Source organism: Triturus cristatus, chromosome 5_2 (genome assembly GCF_964204655.1).
Source record: "Triturus cristatus chromosome 5_2, aTriCri1.1, whole genome shotgun sequence".
In the NCBI taxonomy this organism is placed as follows: domain Eukaryota; kingdom Metazoa; phylum Chordata; class Amphibia; order Caudata; family Salamandridae; genus Triturus; species Triturus cristatus.
The window spans coordinates 1,097,703,888-1,097,716,626 of NC_140588.1; the positions used below are offsets into that span (position 1 = coordinate 1,097,703,888).

The 12,739-nt window shown below is 43.2% G+C and overlaps 1 protein-coding gene across 1 annotated transcript in view; it reads left to right on the forward strand.

Moving 5' to 3' along the window:
* Nucleotides 1–12,739, forward strand: part of LOC146829758 (nicotinamide N-methyltransferase-like) — a 120,145-nt gene that overhangs the window by 60,864 nt on the left and 46,542 nt on the right. Inside the window, exon 2 of the mRNA XM_085606724.1 lies at nt 5,320–5,527. Within this exon, the coding sequence (XP_085462850.1) occupies nt 5,320–5,527 (208 nt within the window). The remainder of the gene's footprint in view (nt 1–5,319; nt 5,528–12,739) is intronic.

Consider the following 12,739-nt stretch of genomic DNA (forward strand, 5'->3'; position numbering starts at 1 on the left):
TTGACCTCAAGACCGCCTTTGACCTGGTCCCTCGTGACCGTTTGTGGCTGACCCTGGACGAGATGGGGATTCCTCCATGTATTCTGAATCTCTTGATTCGGATGCATGAAGGTAACTATGCTCGCATTAGATGGGGGTCTCAGGAGCAAAAAACTCATAAAATCCCGGTGAATAGAGGGGTCCGCCAAGGCTGTCTATTGGCCCCTACACTTTTCACACTTTTTGTGAATGGTGTAGTTTCTTTCCTGCTTGAAGTCAATGCTGATGTCCCTGTCCTGGCGGGGGATAAAGTCCCAGCTTTACTTTTTGCGGACGATACACTTTTAATATCGAAAACACCAGCAGGAGTACAGAAGCTACTGGATCGCTTCTCTTTGTTTTGCAAGTTGAAGGGCCTTGCCATCAACACTGCCAAAACCAAACTCCTTTATTTCAACCCGAGCAGATCATCTAGATCCACCCTGACTCTCGATGGGAAGCCATTGGAGCGTGTTAAAGAGTTCGACTACCTAGGGATTAGAATCTCTGATAAACTCAAATGGCAGCCTCATATTGACAACATGGTGCTAAACCATAGGCGGGTAGTAGGAGCTCTAGGGAGGGAATTTCGTGCCTCCACTACTGAACCCATTGCTCCAGCTTTAGAAATATACGCTGCCAAAGCTGTAGGCTGTGCCCTTTACGGTGCAGAATTATGGGGTTTTGCTTGTGTAGATGCACTTGTTACTGGAGAAAACAAGTTTTTCAGGGAGCTTCTATCGCTCCCAAGGGGCACTCCAACCAAGACACTATTGAGTGACTTGGGCCGGCGGTCTATTAAAGACCTAGTCACTCTGCGTCCTCTTCTATATTGGGCACGGCTATGGCGTACCCCTGAGCTCTCTAGATACGCCTAAGAGAGGTTATGAACCTTCATGGAGCCCATAAAATAGACTGGCTTGTTAACATAAAGAAGCTTCTGGTGGCAACAGGCCTCACAACCGCTTGGGACTCTGGGGCACCGTTATCAACGGAAGTAACCAAGAGAGCCTTCTGGGCATGGGTCAATATCCAGGAGCAGAGGGATCCAAACCCAAGCAGACTGACTGAGGCATTTCGCCAGCACAAGGCTATGCCCACCTGGAACCTTACCTCGATTTTATTATGAATCCTAGGGATATATCACTTTTTGTTCAGTTTAGATTTGGGACCCTTCCCCTTCGTGATCGTACAAGTAGGTGGAATCCCCCACACCAGACTCCCGTCGATTGCCCAAACTGTCCAGGTGTTACTGAGAATATCTCTCATCTTTTCTTTGTATGCCCAGCTTATTTAAAACCCAGACTGAAATGGCTCAAACCTGTGTGCATGGAGCTTGGAACGAGGGACTACTCCGTTGCACTTAAAATTCTCAAGACTGACGCTAATACTACTATAGTGTGCGGGGTGGCTAAATTCCTCGGCTGGGCATGGCTGATCAGGCAGAAGGCTACTTGATTAATTCTAATGAATTGTGTTTTATGTCTAAATGTGCTTTTATGATATTACATGTCGAAATAAAGCTTTGTTGATTGATGATTGATTGATTGAAATTTGTAACTCTCCTATAGATTCCAGAACATTCTGTCACAGAAATGTGAGGAAAAAGTGTTCTTTTAGTCAAGGTTTGAGGTTTGCAGAGGCATCTGAGTAAGAAACTCTAGTGAGAGGCTCTCAAGTAACCTCATCACAAATGTCCCTAGGTGTCTTGTTTTAAAAAATGTGCAGGTTTTGCTAAGTTTCCTTTGCTGCCAGCAGAGCTACGGACCACAAGCCACAGATGCCCACATTGCAAAAAAGGGTCAGTTTTCAGAGGAAAAATGTGACATGTCAATGTTGTGTTTTGAATCCATTTCTGTGGCGGACACTAGGCCTACCCACAGAAGTGAGGTGACATTTTTACTGGGAGACTTGTTGGATTTCTGGGAGGTATGACATTTGAGGCTCCCGAAAGATTACAGAAGTTTTCCTTACAGAAATGTGAGTTGGATCACACCACCATGAATTCTCTTAGATGCATAGTTTAAAAAACACATACAGGTTTGCTATCTTTCCTTAGGTGCAGGCTGAGCTTGGGCCCAAATTCCACACCTACCCACAGTGCAAAATTAGGGTCAGTTTTCAGTGGAAAAATGTGATGTGTCCATGTCGGAAATGTATTGCTCCCACAGATTCTTTGGAGAAAATGTGTGTTTTCAGTCAACATTTGGGGTTTGCAAGGGCTTCTACGTAGGAAAAGCTGGTGATAGCCACTCATGCCACCCCAACCTGGATTCCCCTGGGTAGGTAGTTTTTTTTAAAAAATTGCAATTTTGCAAAGACTCTCCAGGTGCCAGCTGAGCTAGGGTCCAAAATCCACAGATACTCATATTGAAAAAAAGGGTCGGTTTTAGAGAAAACATGTGTTGTGTCCATTTTGATTTTTGAGCCCTTTTCTGTAATGGGCTCTAGGCCTACGCCCACAACTGAGGTGTCATTTGTATCAGTAGACACATAATTGTAGAACATTTGTTATTACCAATTGGATTTCTCTGAATTTGTGCCTTCCAAACGTAAGCTAGTGCGTGACAAAGAAGACATTTTGAAAAATGCCCACTGAATCATCTGCTAATATGGGTACCCACAAATTCAAAGATCTGCAAATAACCACTGCTCCTAAACTCCACGACAGGGATCTATTTTAGAAATACATAGGTTTCCTTGAAACCTATTTTTCACTCCATATAAGTTACCAAATGAATTGTTCACAAAAAAAAGATTGTAATGTGCATTCCAGTTGACTCAGGTTCTTTTATAACCTACAAATCCTGTATGTCCTAGCAAACAGAAGATTCTAGCAGCCATAATGGTGTATTGCTTTTGCGAATTGCAATTGTTAAAAGATGAAAACATTGCCACAAATGGCTGTTTTTTCCTACTTATTTTCACTATTGTTTTACTTCAACAGCTAGTTTATCTGAGAAACCCTTAGCTGATGTACACAAATGACCCCTTGCTGAATTCAGAATGTTGTTGAATTTTCTCAAATCAATAGCTTTCTGGGATGACCTATGGATTCCAGACCAGTTTCCACGAAAAACTGGATGTAGGTTGAAAGCACAAACATTTGTAAACATGGGCTACCTCTTTGAAAAATGCTAAATTAAGGTAAGGAAATAGCTTTTTGATTCAGTTTTGCTTGTTAATGAAAGCTAAGAAGATGGTAACTTTAGCACAGGAAACCTTTTGTTGATGCCATTTTTAGGGAAAAAATTCCAGACACTTTTATGCAATTAACATTTTTCCCTCATTTTCATGAAAAACACAACATGTACCTCTATTATGGTGATTTTATCTATCCCCTCCAAGGGAATCCACAAATCGTGGTTACCATTAGAATACTCAGGACAGTGCTGGCTGAGGTACAAGTTTCAAGTCAGTCAGTTAATGGTGGGATTAATCCTGGAGAGCAACCAGGCATACCTTCTGGCAGGCATCTAGAATAGAGGAGATCTCAGAAGGACTTCACACTTAGTAAGTAATGTGCTGATGAGCACTGAGAGCCTAAAGAGAGCTGCCTATTGTCTCTATTGAGAGGCAGTCAGCCATGTCTTGTGGTGTCAGTATGGAGATATGAGGATGTGTGGATTGCAGGCTATAGACATGACGGGCCCAATTAACAAAGATAAATGTACACCTTTGTAAAAAACCTAACTGTACTACTTATTGGTATTCACAAAGGTAAGCTTAAACCAAAAGACTAACTTAACTACATTTCATTATTCACAAAGCTAAGTTACTACTAGTAAAGTTATACTCTTGGTCTTAGTTTACCTTTGTGAATATCCAAAAGTAGTGAAGGTAGATTGTTGGTCTAAGTTTACCTTACAAAAGTTTAAGTTTACACATGTGAATCGGGCTTGGTGAGAGTAAGTGACCTGGTGCATGTACTGTTTGAGCTGGATGCAAGAGAAATCTTGTCTTCTAATCCAAAACACTAGAAAGCACCCTCTTACCTGTAGTTCTAGATGTAAATGTCTCTGCTTCTTATAGTCAACAAGTAGGGTTGCCACCTGACCAGTAGTGTAGCTCTGCCACAGGTTACTATACACCATGAGCTGTTGCGGGCAATTAATAAATACCAGCAATAATCTAGCCAATATTTCGATACCTGTCCTGTGTGCCTAAAAGTCTGTTGTATTTATGTCCCTGTTTGATTCCAGAGTTGGCAGCCTGATTAACAAACGGCCCTTTGTAGTACATTTTTTAGTACTTCAAAACATACTACAAAATGTATGTTTTGCCTATACTCAAATGTGCGGAATTCCCTGACCCGACTGAGGAATCTCCGCACATGTAAGTATAGATTTTAGCTGTAAATGCAGGAGGGTCATAGGGGTTTTGCGGGGAAAGGGGCAGACTTATCACTAAAAGTGATAGGATTAGTGAGATAAAAGAGGGGCTTAGGGAGGATCAGAGAGGGGTTTAGGGAGGGAGGTCACCCACCCTCACAAGAGAAAATAAATTGCTGTACAATGGGGATGGAGACATGTGGCTTACACTTTTGTAGTACATTTGCCCTAAGAAGTTGAAGTATTTGTGTAGGGGTTGAATCTGCTAGTTTGAAAGAAACAAGAAGCACTGTGTAGGACAGGTATAGGGAAAGCTTGTGAATGTAAGGTACAGAGGGAAAGTGACTGAAGCAACACAGCTGCATAAAATGAAAGGTGAAAAAAACAAGTGAAGCAGGAGAAAGAACAGGGAATGTAATAAAGAGAAAAGAGGGGCATATTAATATAAGATAGGCTAGAGAGTGAGAGGAAAAAGGAAACATACCTATGACAGCACCACAGCTCTGTTGATAAATATGTTGCATAATCACAGCAAGAATGGTTAAGAAGTGGGATGCTGTAGTGTGGCTGATTATTCTCATTGAAAGAAAAGGCAACTCCATCTACTAAAGACCTGAAGAAAGCAATGACATGGCACCCAAAATCCACCCATCCTGTCCGAATACTGAAACTAACAAGTATGCAAGGAAATGACACTCTTCTTTCTTTGCCACCACTGAGACACTGCATCTCAAATGAAAGGTTGTAGGGCCTGGACCCTAAGGCAGATTTGGTGAGTGGTGAGGGTCAAGGCAGAGCCTAAGAGGGGATGCAGTAGCCTCATGTGTCCTAAGAGGAACACAATATGTAACATATTAATATTAATGATGAGTGAAATGGACATGTCCATTTATTCTCTCTAGCTGATGAGACATTACGTGTAACACTTTATCGATTTCTGTTCACTCAAGTATGAACTTTTTCTAAACAGGTGATGTTAAAGGAGACTCCCTGGTTGGACTTTCCTATGGCCCTTACATCCATTACACTCTGCCAGCCTGTGAGTATTTCAACGAGATCACCTTCGCTTGTGCAGATGATAAATCCATCCAGGAGATTCAGAAATGGCTGAAGAATGAACCTGACGCTGTGAACACAAGTCATACAATAAAGATGATTTGTGAGCTTCAAGGCTGTGGGTAAGGATCCAACTTTCTATTTCACCTTATTTTCTCTTCAGACCCTCATCGTATAACCCTTAGAAAGAACGTGAACGTGCGCGGTGCTTGTGGAGGGGGCTTATTAGAGAGAGGGGGACTAGGTTGGCTACGGGCAGTCACAGTAATTATGGTTAGTGGACGACGACAACCACGGGCGATGGTTGACCCTTTTATTTCTAGCCTCTGGTCCGTGCCCGGGCCTGAAGGCTGTGAAAGTGCAACAAAGTATAGCAGTGGCCAGGTGGCTCACTACATGGCTGAGCAGACCAACACGGCAGCTGCCACCTCACTTGCAGCCTCACGTCTCAGCCTAGTGAGGCCAACCCAAGCCTGTTCCAGCACCCCGTGCCTCATCAGGTCATCCCTCCTGGCCGCAGACAGGGTTGAAGTACCTCCCTGATGGCAGCACACTTCTCTGTCATTGTCTTTCCTTCCCAATTAAGCCAATTAGTCTATATATACAGCCTTATCGCAGAAAATCTATCCAAAAGTTGAAAAGGAAATCCCACCCTACACTGAATGCAGGCCCACAGTGCGGATAAAACTGGCTCTTCAGGCTGAGGAGATTTAACTGCTGCTAAAGCCCCCCCCCGCCTATGAATTAACCAACCCCTAAACTTCTTCAGGACTAGACTCATCCACTTAACCGAAATTGCGGGGGCAGACTAACTTCTTGATGCCACTCCTGTGACCCCATTTTGATTGGTTTCTGCCTGCTTATATTTGTTCAGGGGCCTATTGCAATCTCTTGCCGCCCATGCAGCGCAGGTGGGCCCCCAACCTTTCAAGGGGGCCTTTTTCATCCCAAGGCCAAGAAATATCTGCGAGGTATGGGATACTTGGGTTCACCTCATCATAATCAGTGGGGGGTGGTCATTTTGTGTCATGCTTCTGTACGTGCTGCACAAAATACACACCACCTATAGAAACCTCTGAAGCACAACGCAGCCATCTTTCAACATTTGAACAAAGCCAAAATGTGGCCATTAGTCAATGAGGCGGTCATTTTAAAAATAACAGGCAAGCCCCATTGATTTCACTAATAAGTCATAAAATATGAATACTGCAGAGAAACACTCATCAGTGCTAATGAATCTGCATGTTTGATATGTTATATTTCTCCTCTGTTAACAATTCCTATGTACATTTTTAAAACGTGGCAAACATTTGGCTGCTTTCACCCATTTTTGCATAGTCATTAAAATAATTCTAATCTAAGGACTCTTTTAGAAAACTTTTAAAGACCTTTCTATTTGAATAATTATTTTCCCTCTTTTACTCCTTATCTGCTTAGTGCTGGGAAACCCAGTGTAGGCAGCCACGCACTTTATACATTCTGCTGAATAGAATAGAATCATGAATGGTATACCTGGTGAATTAGCATTTTCTCTGATTTAGGGCAATTCATGTGACTTGAACTTGAAAAAAAATTCAGCTCCTTCTCATTTCTTGTGAACTCATAGAACACTGTTTTTGAATTGGAAGCAGTGGCGTGAGGTATTCGAACAATACCTTGACACCATTGATGGAAGCACTTTCACCACTAAAAAGAACAAAAAAGTCCCCCCTTGCCAGTACCACACATCAGGGGTTAGACTGAAGTATTTTAGGTGTCGTGTGCATATCATCACACTAACATGCATAAGTAATGCATTTATAATGCTGCCCTGCCTATCCCAGTGAGTTATGTGCTGCTTGAGCTTGCTGTGTAGAAATACACTGTGGCCCCTTATTCATTCCTAAGTCAACATGGACAACTCACACTGAACTCTACATATTTGTTAGAGGAACCACACAGGCTGTTAGTTTAATCCAGCCAAGCAGGGCAGCATAAGTCTACGGCGTGGTTTTTAACCCCTTCAGTGCCACGCCCTTTCTCCCTCCTGTGCCGGGCGTTACATTAGCAGGCGGGGTTCATGACGAGATAGTCTCGTCATGGGCACAGCGCAACCATGCTCCATGACGAGACTATCTCATCATGGGCACAGAAGAGGTTAATAGACTAACAATCCATTACCCAGAAGAGGACACTGCAGAGCCCTCACTTGGATCCAGGGAAGGTGCCTTACCTGTTTCAAGGAGGTGCCACCTCACTGTTTTCCATGCCATACCCGCCACTGCCACACTGATGTCGCCTCTGGTCGCTGGACTGGAGCAGCATGAAATATGAAGCATTGGTAAGTTGGTAAAAGCCACCTGTTGCATAAAGATGGTAAAGCATTTCAGCATGGAGTGAGTGTACAAAAGGGAGGGTATCTGGCCTCCTTCTTTCTTAATGTGGGTTAAGAATGGTCTTAGGTATGGGACCATTCAGGGAAAGGAGACGTAAGCTAAATGCTGATGCTGGGGATAACAGAGGCAGTAAACTAGTGGACACTGATTATTGAATCAAAGGCAGAACAGGGGAGGAAAGTCTTCAAAATATGCCAGAACATCTGTAAGTCTGACTCCTGCAGTCCCCACCTCAGCACACACTAGTCCCCCAGTCAGACATTGCTACCACTCAGGTGGGGCCCATGATGATAAACAACTCATCTGCCTCCACGTGTGTTGGGAGGTCAGCTGAGGGCACTGGCTTGTGTCTGGAGATAGACATTGCACTGCCACAGTAGATTAGTTCCATTCCATTCCAGGTGTTTTGCTGCAGTTTCAAGATCTTTTTAAACTTCCTGTTGCTCATAAGAGTCTCATTTCACATATTTGTTCATTTCCAGGCACTTCAATGTTTGTTTTTACTCACAAGAAAGTGTCACTCTAAGTGTCACACAGTTGATGAATATGTCTCACTCTTAAAACCTCTGGATAAAAGATTCAATCCTAAGTAAAGTATAGTTTTAGAGCCACAATTATAAAGGTGTCAGTTTCCAGACAAACCTATTGAGGAATGTGCTTCCACTTTCAGAACACAAGCAACCCCAGGCAAGTATCAACATCTTAACGATGAAATCATTAGAGACCATTTAATTAAGAAAGTCAATAGAAAGAAAATCCAGAAAAGAATATTTCAACTGAAGATCCTGACTTATAAACTGCATTAAAACATAGCCAGAAGTACTTATAACTCTGAACCATGTATGAGAGACAGAATAGCATGGGTGCACAAAGTAAGGAAATCAGACAAATGTACAATCCAGGAGACAAACATAAGGCTGTTTAAATGTAGGTTTCATATGAGAATCCAGCATGCAAAAGTGTGCCTGAGAAAAATGGATGTATATATTCCTGTTGTGGTAGCAAGTCTCATGTGGGGAATGCCAAACTGTGCTCAGCCCAAAATCAAATGTGTTATTTTAGGCCAGCAGGAATCAACATTTTATTCATGTGTGCAAGTCCAATTTAAGCAACAAAGGAAGTGTCAACCATACTGTTAAAGTAATTGATAATATCACTGAAGATGGAGAATTCTTTTTTTAATGAAACCTACTTCGAGTGTGGAAAGGAGGATGTGGTTGAGATACGATCCAAGGTTGGAATCATAGAAAATAAACATGATGTGATATTGGAGTTAATGGACAGGAAGTAAAATTAAGGCTTGATTCAGGATTTCCATTTACTATTATTGGCCAGGAGCAGTTTAGAAGTTTAGAACGACTACTGGAACCTATTATCACAATGTCTTATTACTGAGAGGAGAGGGATATGCACACAGACTCTTAGTTATTGGGAGCGAGGTGCACTGTGGGAATGTTTACAGTGGGACAAACAGGATTATGACTCTACTACTTGTGGGGGAGTTCCATCCACCCCAAGTAATAATTTACTTTGTAACAAAAACAATGCAGCCATACCCGTGGTATACATAATGAAACAGGACTGTAATTTATTTGGTTGAAATACTCAAGGTAATTTCAACATTGTTTTTGAACCCAACCATCTAGACTAAGTGTTGATGAACCAGAAACTATTTAGTGTTGGATGTTTTGTAGTGTATATAGTGAGGGACAGGAAGTGAACAGATGAGTATCCAGGGGTATGCTGGGTAAAATGACCAGTTTTTAACACCACATAGTTTGGAAAAACAATAGAGAGCTAAATTAGAAAAACTGTGTCCTTTAGGCATACTTGAGTGTAGTCTGAATAGCTGGCTTCCATTTTGTTGGCATGGAAAAGAAATAGGTTATTGAGGTTATATGTGCATCTATATGATCAGAATTATAATATATATATGTGGACTGCTAACCCCTCCCAAACATTAACAAAATGCTTGCCACACACAATGGAACAGTTTCGTTCACATTGCTTGCTATATTCTGTGACTTGCTATCGGATTGAAAAGCATGAATACTCAATATATCTTATGTCCTTTGTGACACAGTAGGGAACATTGCATCATATGTATGCCATCAGGATTAGTATTAGCTTTCTTGTATGCCAATTGAATTATTTGAGAAAGTCATCTTTTTTGCCCTGATCACCCTCATTTTTTGTGGATACTGGGGGTAACTGACTCTGACTAATCCCAGTGCTCTGCTTATCAGACCCATGGCCAGTGCTTTCATTATAAGGTTTAGGGTTATTAGGCTTAATTGCAATTGGTGCTGACAGCATATCTGTAAGCCCCTAGTATAAAATAGACCATGTAGGTTTACAGGCCCAACAGACTTAATGAACTACTGTGTTGCCTGCTGTCATTTTAAAGGCAGCACTGTTTTTCAGGCTGCCTTTACATTACATGTATATGTGTTAGAAATGGCTAGGGCATGAGTCTAAGCCAGGCAGAAACCACCACTCTAGTCAGGGCAAGGGAGTTACACGCTGAAGATAATCCCTGCTCACCCCCTTGGTAGCTTGGCATGAGCAGTCAGGCTTATCACAGAAGCAATGTGTAAAGCGTTTGCGCAACACACACACACACAGCAGCAACACACTAGACACACCACAAAAGAAACTCCGCACAAGTTTATATAAAACATAGCCTTTGTATTATCATAAACACATTAGAAACATAATCACACATTTACACTGGGCCAACTGGCACAGGCAATATTCACAGGGGATTCTATACAGGACAGGGCCAATTGGGCCACTGTCAGAACCATCAGAACAGGTAAGTAAATATAAAACGCAACCAGTAACTACTGGTCCCATAATGACCTAAGTATTATCACATTAGCATTAGACACCATCCTAAAATATCATAGCATGACATTAGGCAATAAATCACATTAGGCCCAAACCTCATTAGCATAAACACATTACGCACAAGGCCTCAACAGCATAAACACAGTATGCAATAACCTCATAAGCATAAATCACATTGAGGGGCATAAATCAGGGCGCATAGATCAGCCATTTAAATGAGAACAAGTGCGGGGTGGGCTCCTGCCTCGCTGAAATTCCAAATTATGGCAGAAATACGGGGTGGGCTCCAGCTTCTCGTCTGAGCACGCGAGAATCCCGATGCTGGGGATTCCCTCTCCACGATGTGCAGCACAGTGCTGCGGAGCACGCACGCCCCTCTTCCTCTTGGAAACAAAAGTAAAGCGCTCACGAGTTACTAGGGGCCCCAGCTCTAGCAGCAAAGTTTTTAGGGGCACAAGGCTGGGCCCAGGCAGGCCAGCTCACAGGGACTACCAGCAGGGAGGCAGTCCCTTGTGGCCGTTCTTCCTGGAGCCCAACAGCAGTAGCCCCCAGCACAGAAACAAGCACACTTTTCATGGGGTCACAGCCTCTATATTTATATCACAATTTTCTTTGTCGGTAGTACAGGGCTTTGGGGGAACCAGCCAAAACTGGTTCAGGGGGGAATTGGAGCACTCTGTTTACCAGGCTCCTCATCCCCTTTGTCAGGTGGGGGCTTGTCATCAGACATAACACAGGGAGGTGGGGCCAACATTGTACAGGCTAGGCACAGACCTACTCAAGGACCAGGGACTTCTCCTCCCACTATTCCAAATGCATATGTCCCATTCAGCCTAGCGCTGACTCACCCTGTTCCTCCGGGAGCCACACACACCTCACCAGCCCCTGTCACCCAACAGCCAGACATCCAATCCACATCAGGCAGGCAGACACATAGCACACAGAAATGCCAACTTTTAAAAGTGGCATTTCTAAAATAGTTATAATAAATCTGTGCACACCATTGGGCAGCATTTATTATTACCTTTCCAAATATACCAAACTTGACCATGTTGTGTCTCTCATATCAGGAATTACCACTGAAACACGTATCAGGGAATCCCCACTGCATTCCTCTGGGAGGGCAGCCCCACAGTAGTGAGAAACCAAAATTACTGTTTGTCACTACCAGGACATGTAACACACTTATGTTATGTTATGTTATGTTAGGTGATATTTATATAGCGCACTGACGCCAAAGGTTTCATGGCGCTTAACCACATAAGAGTGATAACGGAACAAAATGAAAAATAACAGTAAGCTGACTAGCAAGGAAGAGGGAAAAGGGAAGTTTTTAGCAGTTTCCTAAAGTTGAGTAGGGAGGGACTCGACTTGATAGAAAGAGACAATGAGTTCCAGAGGGACGGAGCCAGAAGTGCAAAGCAGCGGCCACCGAACTTCTTGGTTTTAACTCTGGGAACAGTCAGTAGGTGAAGATGAGCAGAACGTAGGTTACATGATGGTCGATGGGCCGTAACTAAAGATTGCAAGAAAGCAGGACTGGTGCAATGAAGGGCTTTATAGATAATACACGCCACCTTAAAAGCTGCCCTTTGTCCAACTGGCAGCCAGTGAAGTTGCTGTAATAGTGATTTTGCCGACTGCCACCTAGGGAGTCCGTAAATGAGACGGGCCGCCTGGTTCTGAACAACCTGAAGGTGGTGCAAAAGACACCGAGGGAGTCCATGATAAATAGAGTTTGAAAAATCCAGGCGGGACAGAACCAGGGAGATAACAACCTGAGTTAATGCAGGTGATGAAAGTAAATGGCTGATCTTACGGATCTTCCTAAGCTGGTACATGGAGGAGGAGATGACAGCCCCTACTTGGGCTTTTAGCGAGAGATCTGCATCAATCATCACGCCAAGGCTTTTCACTTAGGTACATGTCCTATCTTTTACCTACAATGCACCCTGCCCATAGGGCTAGCTAGGGCCTACCTTAAGGGTAACGGACATGCAGTAAAAGGGGGGTCACAGACATGGCACACACTTTAGGTGCCACATCACGGGGCAGTAACACTGCGCACACAGGCCCTGCAATGGCAGAGGCCTGAGATAGGTTTGCAAG